General features: G+C 46.6%; 1 protein-coding gene across 1 annotated transcript in view; it reads left to right on the top strand.

Moving 5' to 3' along the window:
• htr3a (5-hydroxytryptamine (serotonin) receptor 3A) overlaps positions 1-15,292 on the top strand; it is a 32,516-nt gene extending 17,224 nt beyond the window's left edge. Inside the window, exons 5-9 of the mRNA XM_085968250.1 lie at positions 3,411-3,580; positions 6,943-7,109; positions 9,328-9,538; positions 10,688-10,921; positions 13,608-15,292. Coding sequence (XP_085824376.1) covers positions 3,411-3,580; positions 6,943-7,109; positions 9,328-9,538; positions 10,688-10,921; positions 13,608-13,891 — 1,066 coding nt within the window. The 3' untranslated portion in view covers positions 13,892-15,292. The remainder of the gene's footprint in view (positions 1-3,410; positions 3,581-6,942; positions 7,110-9,327; positions 9,539-10,687; positions 10,922-13,607) is intronic.
• The last annotated feature ends 548 nt before the right edge of the window (positions 15,293-15,840 follow it).

The raw sequence follows: 15,840 nt of genomic DNA, 5'->3' as shown, positions 1-15,840 counted from the left end.
TCTGATTTACTAATCCAGTAACGTAACCACGATACTACCTACCATAAATAGGATGATAAATTAAACTTTAATAATGGCCGGGAATAGGGCATATCATTCATCCATCAGAACATTCCTTATTTCTCTCTATTTTTGTCAATATTATGGTCATTGCTCCCCTGAATTTTCATTGCTTGATCCTGATAGGCATATCACCTTCTACTCTCGCTCATTCTTTGCCAAGACTTCAAAATTGCAAAACTCCTTACTTCCTACAATCTATAGGCCTAGAAATTCGGTGGGCTGCGCCACCAGTTAGCGCCCAAAGAGGGCACTTAGTGGGTTTAGCGCCACTGGCCATGCCTCCCGCGAAATTTAGCGGGGCGCTAATGGCGGCATTAGCCTGTAGCGCTGTGCCACCACCGATGATGTCATCGGTGTGCGCAGCGCCCCGCTACCGCCCCAATCACGATATTTGGTCACGCCCCCCGCTGTCACGCCGGTCGCAATTTGCGACTGGTTCAGGGGGGCCTACCTGCGGCGGTCGTGGCGCTAATTAAAGGGGAGGTGCGGGGCGGCCATTTTTTTCGCTGGCCGCCTGCCAGCACCTCCTCGCGCCGGCCTCCTGAGCCCCCCGGGCAGTGCCAGCTGTGTCCCAAGAGCCCGGCACTTCTCCTCGGTGCCGGGCTCTTTTGCCGGCATTCGCGATCTCCGATCGCGCTGGTGCAGGCCCCTCCCCTTTAAGAAGGGGAGGAAGGCCTGCAGTACCACAGCGTACCGTGCCGCAGCATGTGGCGCTGCGGCATGGTGCGCTGCGATATTCAGCTGCAGCGCCCCAAGAGGGAAGCGGGGTGCCTCGAGCAGCACCCCACTTCCATTTGGGGCGCTGAAACTGAATTTTCGGCTGGCGCAAGCGGCTCCGTCCGGAGCGGTAATTCCGGCACCCAGGCGAGCGCCACCAAATTTCTAGGCCATAGGGTTTTAAAACTCTTATCTTTGTGTCACTCAACCATGACTTTTATCGACTCATCTATTCTTTTCAAACTTAGTGGCATCCAATCCAATAGTTTCATGGTCCCTATTACTGATACTAACTTTATTATTCCAGATTTATTCAATTAATTGAATTCAGATTCACAGACTGCCACGGTAGGAATCGAACTCACTTTAGTCCCGTAACATAACCACTATGATTACCGTACCCCAAATGTATATGAAATAGGACAGTTCTGTAGTCTCATAATTTTGTAACACTTATAACATTGGCCTGGATTTTCCGGGGCCTATGACCATGTGCGCACAGCGTAAGCAGCCATAAATGCCCCACAAGTTCCGGGTTTCCCTGTACGATGCGCATGCGCGAAAACCCGGAACTTGCGATCTGTCAAGTTTCAGCTTGGACAGATCGTACGAATCCAAAGGAAATGGACATTCACTGACGCAGGGTTGGACAACTACTGGCCAGCGAATGCCCACCAAACTCTTACACCAGGTAAAAGCAGGTGTAAGGCCTTCTATTACCAGTGCAAGGGTTTAAATAAATATTAAAATATATTTTTAAAAATCATTTAAACATTCAAAGACCTTTAAAATTGGGAAAATGTGAGGTTATCCACTTTGGTAGGAAAAATAAAAAAGCAAATTATTATTTAAATGGAGGGAGACTACAAAATGCTGCGGTACAGAGGGATCTGGGGGTCCTTGTACATGAAACACAAAAAGTTAGCATGCAGGTACAGCAAGTAATTAGGAAGGCAAATGGAATGTTAGCCTTTATTGCAAGAGGGATGGAGTATAAAAGTAAGTAAGTCTTGCTACATCTGTACAGGGCGTTGGTGAGACCACACCTGGAGTACTGCATACAATTTTGGTCTTCTTATTTAAGGAGGGATATACTTGCATTGGAGGCAGTTCAGAGAAGATTCACTAGAGGGGGGTTGACAGGGTACATGCTGAGAGGATGTTTCCCCTCGTGGGGGAATCTAGAACTAGGGGGCATAGTTTCAGAATAAGGGGTCGCCCATTTTAAACGGAGATGAGGAGGAATTCCTTCTCTCAGAGGGTCGTGAATCTTTGGAATTCTCTACCGCAGAGAGCTGTGGAGGCTGGGTCATTGAATATATTTAAGGTGGTGATAGACAGATTTTTGAATGATAAGGGAGTCAAGGGTTATGGGAAGCGGGCAGGGAAGTCTTATCAAATGGCGGAGCAGGCTCAAGGGGCCGAATGGCCTACTCCTGCTCCTATTTCTTATGTTCTTATGTAAAATTAGTTTAGCCTATTTTTGGCCCCTTTAAAAATGTTTACATTTATTTTTCAAAAAGTTACATTTTTGTTTTAAATGTTTAATTAAATTGTATTTGAATTAATTTTAAACATGAGGTGATTTATTTTTATTTAGGTTGTGTGAAAATGTATTTTTATGTCATTTCTATTGTGTTTATGGGGATTCTGTACGTAAATGGAATCACCGTAAGCATAATGGGAATCCCCCTTTTTGATTGGTTGGGCCAGCCCACGTGATCCCAGGGATGCTTGCATACACCCGCAGGCCCAGGAACGCCAGTCTTCGTAGGTCCGGGGCCATCAGGTACGTACGGATGGATTACCAGTCTACTTATGGTTTGGAGGCATTCGCCCGTGGGAAGCCTCCGACCGCAATTTCAGGCCCAATATTCTTTGAACTCATCCACACCAGTTGGTGTTCTTCTTGTGTTATATTCTTAGGATTATTAATAATCCAGCATTGACTAATAAAAGGATAAAAAAAACAAGAATTATTAATGGTTTTAGATAACTTTGCATTCAGCAGCTAGACTCTGCTTACAACCTCCATCTTGCGGATTCATTGACTTCAGTCTGGATCTAACCAACTTCTTAACTGCAACATCGATACAACACTTACTGGTGTTGAGGGGAAGGTCTCTAAATTCTCACACTCAAATTGAGAATTTCTTTTGGTTATTACATAGAATTACATCAAGTCTACAGCACAGAAACAGGACATTCGACCCAACTGGTCCATGCCAGTGTTTATGCTCCACACGAGCCTCATCCCACCTACTTCACCTCACTCCATCAAAGTATCCTATTATTTTCTCCCTCATGTGCTTATCTACTGACGTAAGAAAACTACTAGGCACTTGGTCTGAGTATTAAACAAGGCTTTAATCAACTGTTTTTCAACATGGAGATCTAGTTGTGTCCTTCACTAGTTCCTGTTAAAGAATGTCCTGAGCAAGCTGGGCCCATGCCCGAGTATTTATACTCTCCCTGGACAGCGCCACCAGCAGGCCGCCCAGTATTATTACATAAGTCATTTTCACATGAATGACAAGATTCATGTCATCTATCTTCCCCTTAAATGCATCTATGCTATTTGCCTCAACTACTCCCTGTGGTAGCCTGTTTAACAATGTGTTTTCTCTCAGTGTTGACGTAGGTAAGTCCCCTGAAATCCCGTATGTTTACGTTAACTATGAAGGCCAAGTGAAGAATTACAAGCCCATCCAGGTAGTCACCGCCTGTAGCCTGGACATCTACAACTTCCCGTTTGATGTCCAGAACTGCACATTGACGTTCACTAGCTGGCTGCACAACAGTAAGTAACAGAGAATGTAAAAGAAATCACTTTTTTTGTTGTTGTGGTTTTGCATGAGGAATGATGGGAATTTTGGAAAAAAGGTGGTGGGGGGAGTAATTTTGACTTCAGTGGAAATAAAAATCAAGAGAAATGTAAAACGGGGTGTTGATTTGCTATCGCCCATTTTACACAGGGCGGGACTCACAGCAGACAGTCTATTTTACAGCAAGCAAAGTCTATTTACTCAGCAAACAGCCTACAGAGTCTACTTAAAAAGAGTCCCTATGAACTACAGCAAAAGGAACTCATGACTGAAACTACAGCTAAATCTCCCGATAAAAGCAGGGTGACTTCTCCAGCCAAATGCAGGGAGTGGAGGATAGTTACATAATACACATCATGTGCATAAAATCAATCCCAGCCACTAACAGCAAGCGTGATTGATGGGGGAATTACCCAATCATTTCCATTCTGGGCAGGAATAGTGGTGTCACTATATGTAGCCAGCAATGTCATAGCAAGTGGAAAGGAGCTACTTCCTGGAGGTAGCGAGAACAAAAAAAAGTGAGCCAACTGCTGTGCCCCATCTAGCGGTGGGTTCAAGAGCGGCACTGGCAGAAGCTTTGGGGCTGGATTTTGCCGGGTCCCACCCGCACGGTGCGGGGGAACCTTGGAGAAAGCGGGAAACCTGGAAGTTCGGGTTCCCCGGCATGCTGTGGAGTTTTAGCACCACAGCGTGCGTGCAACGTCAGCGGCGGGTTCCCCGCCCGGGGGTCAGCCTGAGTGACAGGTTGGCTTCCAGTTGTGCGGGGTACGCGGACCAGGAGGCCACAGGACCAGGTAGGTGCTGGGCCCAGGATGGCGGGTGGTGGGTGGGTGGGGGGGGGGAGGGGGGGCTCCAAGGCCAGACTCCGCCCCCCCCCGGTCCCGTCCCGCCTGAGTGAAAGGTGAAAGTGGGCGGGTTGGGGTCGGGTTCATGTTTTTTCAACTTTCACTTTCCCCCCACCCCTCCAACCCACCCGCTCTTACCTCAGAAAGCTCTGGCCTTGGGACTTCTCAATCGATCAATGGGAGTTTGATGCCTGGCCATGAGCAGACCCGACTGAAATGGGGGAGCAGGGAACTGTGGAGAAGGGATGGGAGGATAAATAAACAAATCTAAACCAGATGGAAAATTGCATATTTTTGTTTCCCATTGGTTTTGAAGACCATGGGCAGAAGACCTCCAATGTGTAGTGGCAACAAAAAAAAAATCACAAAAAAAAGCAACTTTATATCCAATTGATATATAAGTCTTTCTAATTTAGCATTACAGGAAACTTTGTGCTATCCGGCACCGACGGGACCGAGCTGTTGCCGTTCCCTCAAAACTGCCGGACACTCCAGCGTTAATGTTGAAGCATACGGAGCTTTTCATCTCCGTATCTGACAACAAACACTGTTGCTTAGCAACAGCTTCTAAACAGTCGGCCCGTACCTTGGAAGCGTCTCTCTGAAGCTGTTGCTAAGCTACAGAGACTTTGCAGAGCCTGACTGTTGAAAAAAAAGCCATGAGAAGAAAAAAAAACAAACACAACGGCTCCTGATTTTTGCGGGTGGCTCGAGCTTGCCGGACATTTAGCCTCCGGATAACACACAGCTTCCTGTAGTTAGATGACAGGAACTAAATGGGTGCAGTTGACTGCGAAAGGAAGACATTAATGTTTTATTTTTCAATGTAATGCTATTAAGTTGTTAGATACAATGTCCTGGGACTCACTCCTCAACACAATAGAAGCAGAAGTGTTGATATTAATCTCTTTTTATAGCATAATCATGAGGAAAGCCACATTAATGCTGATGAGATTTGGTTGTTATGCAAGAGAATTTTTATATTATATTAATTATATTGAATATATTATTCTTCACTCAGAGGGTTGGAATTCTCTACCCCAGAGGGCTGTGGATGCTGAGTCATTGAGATCGAGAGATTTTTGGACTCTAGGGGAATCAAGGGATATGGGGATCGGGCGGGAAAGTGGAGTTGAGGTCGAAGATCAGCCATGATCTTATTGAATGGTGGAGCAGGCTCGAGGGGCCGAGGGCACTCCTGCTCCTAATTCTTATGATCTTATGTGATTATATAAATTATACTATATCATATTATATAAAATATTGTTATATTGATCATATTAATTATATTATAATTGTTATATTATATATCATTTGTTGAGCTCGTTCCAACATTGTAATCTCCTGTTGTTGGCAAACAATGGCATCCACTGCACAATGGAGGGTCCATTTTGTGACACTGTGCTCCTGGCTCGGTGGCTCACTCGACGGGAGCACGGACTTGGAGAATTTGGTGTCAGGGGCTGGCCGGAATATGCTGGCCTGGCGGCACTCCCAGCTTTCTGACGTTTAATTTCCACAGAGAACTAGGAGAGAGAAATAGAACTTGCATTTATATAACCCTTTCATGACCTTTAGATGTCCCAAAGTGCTTTACCACCAATGAAGTACCTTTGAAGTGTAGCAAATGATGTGGCAGCCAATTTGCGCACAGCACTAATTATATTGAACACCAAGCTTCGCACCAAGTCCCGTTCACCCATTACCCACTGTGCTCACTGACCTACATTGGCTCCTGGTTCAGCAACGCCTCGATTTAACATTCTCATCATTGTTTTCAAATCCTTCCATGGCCTCGCCCACTTTCCATCTCTGTAATCTCCTCCAGTCTTACAACCCTCCGAGATCTCTGCGCTCCTCCAATTCTGGCCTCTTGTGCATCCCTGTTGTTCATCGCTTCACCATTGGCGGCCGTGCCTTCAGCTGCCGGGGCCCTAAGCTCTGGAATTCCCTTCCTAAACCTCTCCGCCTCTCCAACTCCCTCTCTCCATTAAGACGCTCCTTAAAATCTACCTCTTTGACCAAACTGAGTCCTAATATGTCCTATAGCAAAATACTGCGGATGCTGAAAATCCGAAATAACAACAGAAAATGCTGGAAAAACTCAGCAGGCCAGGCAACATCCGTGGAGAGAGAAACAGAGTCAATGTTTCAGGTCAAAACCCTTCGTCAGGACTGAAAAAACACAGGAAATCTGTTTCATTTCCTGTGTTTTTTCAGTCCTGACGAAGGGTTTCGACCTGAAACTTTGACTCTGTTTCTCTCTCCACGGATGTTGCCTGGCCTGCTGAGTTTTTCCAGCATTTTCTGTTGTTATTCCTAATATGTCCTTATGTGGCTCAGTGTCAAAATTTGTTTAATAATGCTCCTGTGAAGCACCTTGGGACATTTTGCTATGTTAAAGGCGCTATATAAATGCAAGTTGTTGTTGCAGTGTTGGTCTAAAATTAGAATGCAAGCTGTCCAACTGTTTTCCCATATATTTTCAGTTCGAGATATTAATATTTCGCTGTGGCGATCGCCTGAGGTCGTGAAGTATGACAGGAGCGTTTTCATGAACCAAGGCGAATGGGAGCTCCTTTACGTTGATACCCAATTCAACGAATTTAACCTTGAAAGAGGAGTGTCTGACGGCTACGCAGAAATGCGCTTCTTTGTAAGTCCTTCTTACTTAACACTTATGGCTAACTTTTGGTCTACGCAAGGCTGTATGGTGATGTGCTGTCACACGCTATGTATAAGCAGGTTCTTGTAATATTCCAGCACGGAGTGTATTAAAAAAAAACTGTTCTTCTACTTGGAAACATAGAAACATAGAAGATAGGAGCAGGAGTAGGCCATTCGGCCCCTTGAGCCTGCTCCACCATTCAATGAGATCATGGCTGATCATCCAAACTCAGTACCCGGTCCCTGCCTTCTCCCCATATCCCTTGATCCCTTTAACCTTAAGAAATATATCCAACTCCTTCTTGAATATATTTAATGAATTGGCCTCAACCACCTTCTGTGGTAGAGAATTCCACAGGTTCACCACTCTCTGGGTGAAGAAATTCCTCCTCATCTCTGTCTTAAATGGCTTACCCCTTATCCTTAGACTGTGACCCCTGGTTCTGGACTCCCCGACCATCGGGAACATCCTTCCTGCATCTAGTCTGTCCAGTCCTGTCGGAATTTTATAAGTTTCATAAATTTTTTATAAATTTTAGACATCTGGAGCCTGAGCTCAAATTCAGTCCAAGCTGATGGGACAACGGTCTTTTATTTTTTGTACTACCGAGGATGAACAGAATAAGAGAAAAAGAGGAGATAAATCAGAAAGCAGTGGTTAAGTGACACTGACCTTGGGTCGATTGTCAGAATTAGGAAAAACTAAGGGAGATGAAGAGTTCCACAGTTAAAAAAAGAACTTGCGTTTCTATAGCACCTTTCACAACCTCAGGATGTCCCAAAGCGCTTTACAGCCAATGAAGTACATTTCTGAAGTGCTGTCATGTAGGAAACGCGGCAGTGAATTTGTGCACAGCAAGATCCCACAAACAGCAATGTGATAATGATCATATAATCTGTTTTTAGGTGTTGGTTGAGGGATAAATATTGGCCAGGACACTGGGGAGAACTCTCCTGCTCTTCTTCAAAATAGTGTCATGGGATCTCTTACATCCACCTGATAGGGTAGACGGGGCCTCGGTTTAACATCTCATCTCAAAGATGCCACCTCCAACAGTGCAGCGCTCCCTCAGCACTGCACTGGAGTGTCAGCCTGGATTTTGTGCTCAAGTCTCTGAAGTGTGACTGCGAACTCCCAACCTTCTGACCCAGAGGCGAGAGTGCTGCCCACTGAGCCACGGCTGACAAGCCACTCTACCTCAGAACTTTGCCACCACCTAATCATTAATTCTCGATTGATCCCATCTTTACTCCTGCTCTTTCCAACTTTGGTATTGCCCTGTGCTATGAACCTTTCATTTGTCTGTATTCATTTGTCATTTTGCTTACAACCTCAAATTCTTTTTCTTTTCAAAATAGCAATCGATGAATGTGATTATAGTCAGGAGTTCCTGGGGGTGGGGGGAGTGTTGAGAATATCTTTTACGGTTAGGAACAGGAGTAGGCAACATTCCCTCAAAGAAGCGCGGCCACGCGGCTGTCTGCCAGTGCCGCAAAGCCCGGTTACGGCTTTTCCGATGTTAAATTTCGCGCATGTGTGAAACTGTGAATGGGCCGCACGGCCCCTTAAAGGGACCGCGCACCCAAAAAAATTTAGGGGGAACATTGGGATGAGGCCATTTAGCCCCTCGAGCCTGTTCCATCATTTTATGAGATCATGGCTGATCTGTGGCCTAACTCCATATATCCGCCTTAATGCCTTTGGTTAACAAAAATCTATCAATCTTCGATTTAAAATTAACAATTGATCTAGCATCAATTGCCGTTTGCGGAAGAGAGTTCCAAACTTCTACCCGCCTTTGTGTGTAGAAGTGTTTCCTAATTTCACTCCTGAAAGGTCTGGCTCTAATTTTTAGGCTATGCCCCCTAGTCCTAGAGTCACCAACCAGTGAAAAAATAGTTTCTCTCTATCTACCCTATCTGTTCCCCTTAATATTTTGAAAACTTCGATCAGATCACTCCTTAACCATCTAAAATCCTTGGAATACAACCCTAATTTGTGTAATCCCTCCTTGTAATTTAACCCTTGGAGTCTGGTAAAGCTATGTGGCGCTCCCTCCAAGGCCAGTATATCCTTCCTACGGTGTGGTGCCCAGAACTGAACACGGTGCTCCAGGTGTGGTCTAACCGGGGCTTTGTAAATCTGTGGTATAACTTCTACCCATAATATTTTCATGACAATATTTCTCTCTTTTGTTTTACCTCAGCTTGTCATCCGAAGGCGCCCCTTGTTCTACGCGGTTAGTTTGCTGCTGCCCAGTATCTTCCTGATGGTCATGGACATCATAGGGTTTTACTTACCTCCTGACAGTGGGGAGCGAGTGTCATTTAAAATTACCCTTCTTCTGGGGTATTCCGTTTTTTTGATCATCGTGTCTGACACCCTTCCAGCTACAGCCATCGGGACTCCACTGATAGGTAAATGGAAACTTGGCCCACTTCATAGTCAGTTCTTGGTTTGTGTCGGCAGCAGGTTTGGTTGAATGCTGAATCGAACGATAATCTGCCATTTTCTTCAAAAAGCTGTTTGTGCATTGCATATTTTAAAGAGAAAAAACAGTATCAGGGATTGTACCTGGGACATAGAGATACGTTATAAAAACAGACAATGCTGGAAATGCTCAGCAGGTCAGGCAGCATCTGTGGAGAGAGAAACTGAGTTAACGTTTCAGGTCAATGACCCTTCTTCAGAAGTGGAAAAAGTTAGAGATGGAACCAGTTTAAAGCAAATATAGAGGCAGGGAAAGGGGGGAGGGGAGGAAAGAACAAAAGGGAAGGTCTGTGATAGGGTGGAAGACAAGAGAGATTAAATGACAAAAGGGATGATGGTGTGAGACAAAAGGAGGTGGTAATGGGACAAGTAAAGAATCAAAAAGATGGGTCTAGAGGAGGTGTAAATGGGGAAACATGTTATACCTCTTACCTTTTCCAGTTCTGACGAAGGGTCATCAACCTGAAACGTTAACTCTGTTTCTCTCTCCACAGATGCTGCCTGACCTGCTGAATATCTCCAGCATTTTCTGTTTTTATTTCAGATTTCCAGCATTTTGCTTTTATAATAGAGATCTGCTGATCACTAGGTAGGAAACCCTGGAGGCGATAAATGGGAACCATCCTCAGCGTGGTTCCTGAGGAATTCCAAACCACTCAAAAGTTAAGCAGATGTGTCAACACTGGCAAAGTTCTGCTGTAAGTGACTGGGATTGAATTTACACACATAATTTTTATTGTGTAATTATCCTCCACTCATTGCATTTTGCTGGTGAAATCACCCTGCGTTGCTGTAGTTTCAGTCATGAGTTCTGTTTGCTGTATTTCGTATTGACTCTTTTTAAGTAGACTCTGTAGACTGTTTGCTGTAGTGTGCTGTTTAAATAGAATCTGTTTGCTGAGTAAATGGACTCTGTTTGAGTCCTGCTGTAAGTCCTGCTCCACCTCCAACTCATTGGCCGACACAGTGGTGTCAATAGACAATCTGCTCAAAAGTTGAACTTCATGTTTAGGGAAAGACTATTTCGGTAACCAAATCCTATTCTACCCCTCCATCTTTCCCCATTTCTACACCAGGTGTCTATTTCGTGGTGTGTATGGCCCTGCTGGTGATCAGCCTGACTGAGACCATTCTCATCGTGCGACTGGTGCACAAGCAGGACCTCCAGCCACACGTCCCGGAGTGGGTGAAGAACTTGGTTCTGGACAAAGCCACGGTCTTGCTCTGTATCAGAGACAAAAAGCGATTCCATCCCATGCGCCATCACGGCGAAACACCAGATAATCCCAGGGACAAAAAGGGCAGCACAGGTAGGTGAATGGATCCCAGGACAAGCGGTAGCATAAATCAGTTCGCCAGATTTTGTAATCACATCGATACTTAAGGACGTCAGAACATACAAAATTGAAAGGCAGGAAAAGATCAGCAGGTCCATCAAGCCTGCCCCACACACCTTGATGGCTAGAGCTTTGTGACTGGACACCAATCACACTCCCCCTCCCCAACCTTCATCCCCCCTCTCTCACCCATCTCACCCATATAATCTGGGAGAGGCAAAAAAAGAGAAAAAACCCAGGGCCAATAAGGGAAAAAATATTAAGGCGGTCAATTAAATTGATGAGTGACTCCCTATTAAACAAATCACACTGTCCTGCCACTTTAACAGTTAAACTGCTGGTGGATCAGTTGCTAACTATACCAGGTGATGTCGCACTGAGTTCAACAAAACAGGAAGGCCCCTGTTCAAATCCTTGGACTGTCATGATCTCAGTTGGTGTGACAGTAGAAAAGCAATAGAGGGAAATCAGCCAGTGTTCTCTGCTGGAAAGTGTGCGGGGGTGTGGTATGTGTTGGATGGACGACAATGTTCCATCGAATTTTTTTTCCCGTGCGCGGTCCCTTTAAATTTGCTGTGTGGTGTCTTCCAGCGGCTTGTGAGCGGCCTGCGGGGGACCTCCCAATTGATGCACGGCCGCACACTCACGCACCTTAGGGGGATCATTGGTGTGTGTGTAGTATGTGTATGGGTGGGGTGTGCGTGGGGTGGGCATGGGTGCGGGGTCTGTGTGCGGGGGTGGCTGTGGGGGGTGGGTGTGGGGGTTTGCGGGTGTGGGGTGTGTGTGTGATTGGGGTGTGCACGGTATGTGTGTGTGCAGGGATGCATGAGGGAGTGGGTGTGCGCGGGTGGGTGTGCGCGGGTGGGTGTGGGGGGGTGGGTTTGTGGGGGTGGGTGTGCGGGGGGGTGGGTATGCGGGGGGGTGGGTGTGCGGGGGGGTGGGTGTGCGGGGTGGTGGGTGTCGGGGGTGGGTGTGCGTGGGGGGGTGGGTGTGGGGGGTGGGTGTGGGGGTTTGCGGGTGTGTAGTCGTGGGTGGCTGGGTGTGGTCTGTGTGGTGTGTGTGCAATATATATAATGTCAGGTGGGGACGGGATGAATTCCCACAATTAAAGCTGCCAACCCTGCCAACATTCAGACATAGTGCCAGTGGAACTTTACTCCAACATCGATCAGCATTTTCAAGAGAGAAAAAACTGGCAGAAGAAAATTAAGTTAAACTCCAATATGCTGAGATCAATAAGCCAATGCCTTTCAAGCTGGAGATTAGGAAGTGATTACGAATGTTCTTGGATAACCTACCCTTTGCCCCCTGCCCTCTGCCCCCACCCGCCCCCACACCATGTAAGGGAGCTCTTCCTCCTCCTCGAATTCTAGAGACTTGAGCCCATAATCTAGGCTGACACTCCATTGCAGTACTGCAATGGTCGGAGGGGCAGTACTGAGGGAGCGCCGCACTGTCAGGGGCAATACTGAGGGAGCGCCGCACTGTCGGAAGGGCAGTACTGAGGGAGCGCTGCACCGTCGGAGTTCTGTCTTTCAGATGAGATGTTACACCGAGGCCCCGTCTGCCCTCTCAGGTGGATGTAAAAGATCTTGTGGCACTATTTCGAAGACAAGCAGGGGAGTTCTCCCCGGTGTCCTGGCCAATATTTATCCCTCAATCAACATCAATGAAACAGATTATCTGGTAATTATCACATTGCTGTTTGTGGGATCTTGCTGTGCGCAAATTGGCTGCCATATTTCCTATATTACAACAGTGACTGCACTTCAAAAAGTACTTCATTGGCTGTTAAGTACGTTGGGAAGTCCCAAGGTCGTGAAAGGCGCTATAGAAATGGGAGTTCTTTCTATTTTTAACTTGGTGCCCTTAGTGATGGATGACTGGGATTGGAAATTCACCCTGTGCACTTGCAGGTCATATAGAAACATAGAAACATAGGAGTAGGAGTTGGCCATTTGGTCCTTCGAGCCTGCTCCAACATTCAATCTGATCATGGCTGATCCTCTATCTCAATACCATATTCCCACTCTCTCCCCATACCCCTTGATGCCTTTTGTGTCTAGAAATCTATCTATCTCCTTCTTAAATATATTCAGTGACTTGGCCTCCACAGCCTTCTGTGGTAGAGAATTCCACAGGTTCAGCACCTTCTGAGTGAAGACATTTCTGGGGCACATTACGTCGAAGCACCTGAGCTGCTCTAATTGTGGTCACCTAAAGAATCCGACGACAACAACAACAACTTGCATTTGTATAGCGCCTTTAACTTAGTAAAACATCCCAAGGCGCTTCACTGGAGCGATTATCAAACAAAAATTTGACACCGAGCCACAGAAGGGGATATTAGGACAAGTGACCAAGAGGTAGGTTTTAAGGAGCGTCTTAAAGGAGGAGAGAGCGGCGGGGAGGTTTAGGATGGGAATTCCAGAGCTCAGGGCCCCGGCAGCTGAAGGCACGGCTGCCAATGGTGAAGCAATTATAATCAGGGATGCTCAAGAGGCCAGAATTGGAGGAGTGCAGAGATCTCGGAGGGTTTTAAGACTGGAGGAGGTTGCAGAGATAGTGAAGGGCGAGGCCAGGGAGGGATTTGTAAAGGAGGATGAGAATTTTAAACTCAAAGCAACTGTGTTTTAAAAAAAAATCTTTATCTTGACAGTGCAACTCAATCACTTCATTTGTGAGAACGGGGCGGACTGCGAGAAACCAGTGGACTCCAGCCCACTTCAGGTGGACTCCCTACCCGCAGTGGACAACATTCTGCAGGAGATCTCCGCCATCCGCCAATTCCTGGAGAAGCGGGACGAGTACAGAGATATCGCGAAGGAGTGGCTGCAGGTGGGGTACGTCTTGGACGTTCTCCTCTTCCGTGTATACCTGTTGGCGATCCTGGCCTATGCAATCAGTCTGGGCACCCTGTGGTCTATCTGGCAATACTCCTGAGCTGACGAGATATCAGGCTGTGCACCTCCCTCCACCTGGCACGGCACACGTGTATAGTTTGCTTTACATCGCATTACATCGAGTCTACAGCACAGAAACAGGCCATTCGGCCCAACTAGTCCCTGCCAGTGATTATGCTCCACACCAGCCTCCTCCAGCCCTAATTCCTCTCACTCCATCAGCATAACCTTCTATTCCTTTCTCCCTCATGTACTCATCCAGCCTCCCCTTAAATGCATCCATGATTTGCTATAAAACATTCAAACTATTTTCTGCAGCCACGTGCATGAAGAGTTGCTCATCTTGTGTCTTGGCGGGGGACATTTTAATTTAACCCGCCCGGTGAGGAACGGACGCCATCGGATCAGCTGCCAGTTTCACACAATGAAGTCAATGGAAAGTAAAATGGGCGGCTGATCCGATCCCGTCAATATCCCGCCGGCTAGGTTCGGGTGAAATGACCTCCTTTAGTGTTGTTGTCGTCTGCAGGGTCCACATATCTGACCGAGTCATTGTGCACAAGGCGGGGGAGGCCCTCTGGTGATTTTAATCGGACCCGCCAGTCGTGAAACTGATGAGAATCGGGTGCAAGGTTTGTATTGCACCCGATCTGATTTCACTCTCCGCTGAAGCCTCAATGGAGAGCAATATTGGGCGGGCTATAAAACTGCCGTTCAACCTGATCCTGTTAGGTCACTGATGGGCATTTTAGGTTAAAATTAATCCCCTATATATTGGTGACATTGTAAATACAGCGGGAAGATCTTGCCTCTTCCCACTCTGACTTTTTCGTTAAGATTACATGCAGCGCAGAAGATACTTGGCTCCCTCTATTTCATCAGCACTCTGCGATGATTGTTCCTCCTCTGAGCTTTCCTTTCTTGGTCCTCATATCCCAATCCGACATGACTTTCCCTACACCCTCACTGTGCTGCAACCAAGAGTCATTGCAGAATCTCCTACTGTAACTCACTCTTCCCCAGGATCCCCTGAAACCGTACAACTCCTCATCGCCCTCATGTCTTCCCCTTCCTCCAACAACCTGCAGAGATTTAGAAAACCCCGAGCTTGGTGTGACCGAGCCGGTCATTGTTGACTTGCCTCGTGTTCGCTCGCCTTGCTGGTGTCCTACACCATGGGCCTTGACCCTTCACTTAGGATGCTCCGTTAAAAATGAACTTGTTAAAGGTTGTGTTAAAGAAATGTAATTGAGGTTCCTTTCCCAAAGAGACTCGTAGTCCTGGATTCATCTATGAGTGCATTTGGGCCGGAATTTCCTGAACGAATGTTTTTCCCTGATAGACTTCTTCTCTCAATGTTCTGACTGGAGGTGCAGACCAGACTTATTGCAACTTTTACTTCTCTGATACCCAATTGTAATCGTACAAAATATTTTAATAAAACACACGGCAAACGTTTGCTCTGTACATGCACAAGATATTGTTCACTTTTTTATATGTATCAACTATTTAACCCATTAATAGAGTTAACCGACAAAAGTGTTTGAAATGTAGTTCAGCTGAATTCCGAGTTGACGTGCTCCCGGCTTGAAGCAGCGCGCCCGAGAGAGCGCAGTTTCAGGAAATCATGAGACCGCAAGCCATGATTTTAATCATTCATATTAATCGACGGGTTACGGGCATTGTTGCCCCTGAGGTGCGCGGCCGTGCACCAATCGGGAGGTCCTGCGCAGGCTGCTCACCAGCTGGAAAGGGCAACGCGCATGCCCGACCGCGCAGTAAATTTAAAGGGACCGCGCACCAGAAAAAAAATGAGAAGGAATGACAACAGAAAATGCTGGAAGCACTCAGCGGGCCAGGCAGCATCCTTGGAGAGAGAAACAGAGTAAACCTTTCAGGTCGATGACCTTTCGTCAGAACTGGAAGAAGTTAGAGACATAACAGGGTTTAAGTAGGTGCAGAGGCGGGGAAAGTGGGGAGGGGAAGAAA

Source organism: Somniosus microcephalus, chromosome 26 (genome assembly GCF_052327205.1).
Source record: "Somniosus microcephalus isolate GS21.2 chromosome 26, FLI_Smic_1.0, whole genome shotgun sequence".
Classification (NCBI taxonomy): domain Eukaryota; kingdom Metazoa; phylum Chordata; class Chondrichthyes; order Squaliformes; family Somniosidae; genus Somniosus; species Somniosus microcephalus.
The sequence above is the reverse complement of the archived record's forward strand: the minus strand, read 5'-3'. Positions and strand labels throughout refer to the sequence as shown.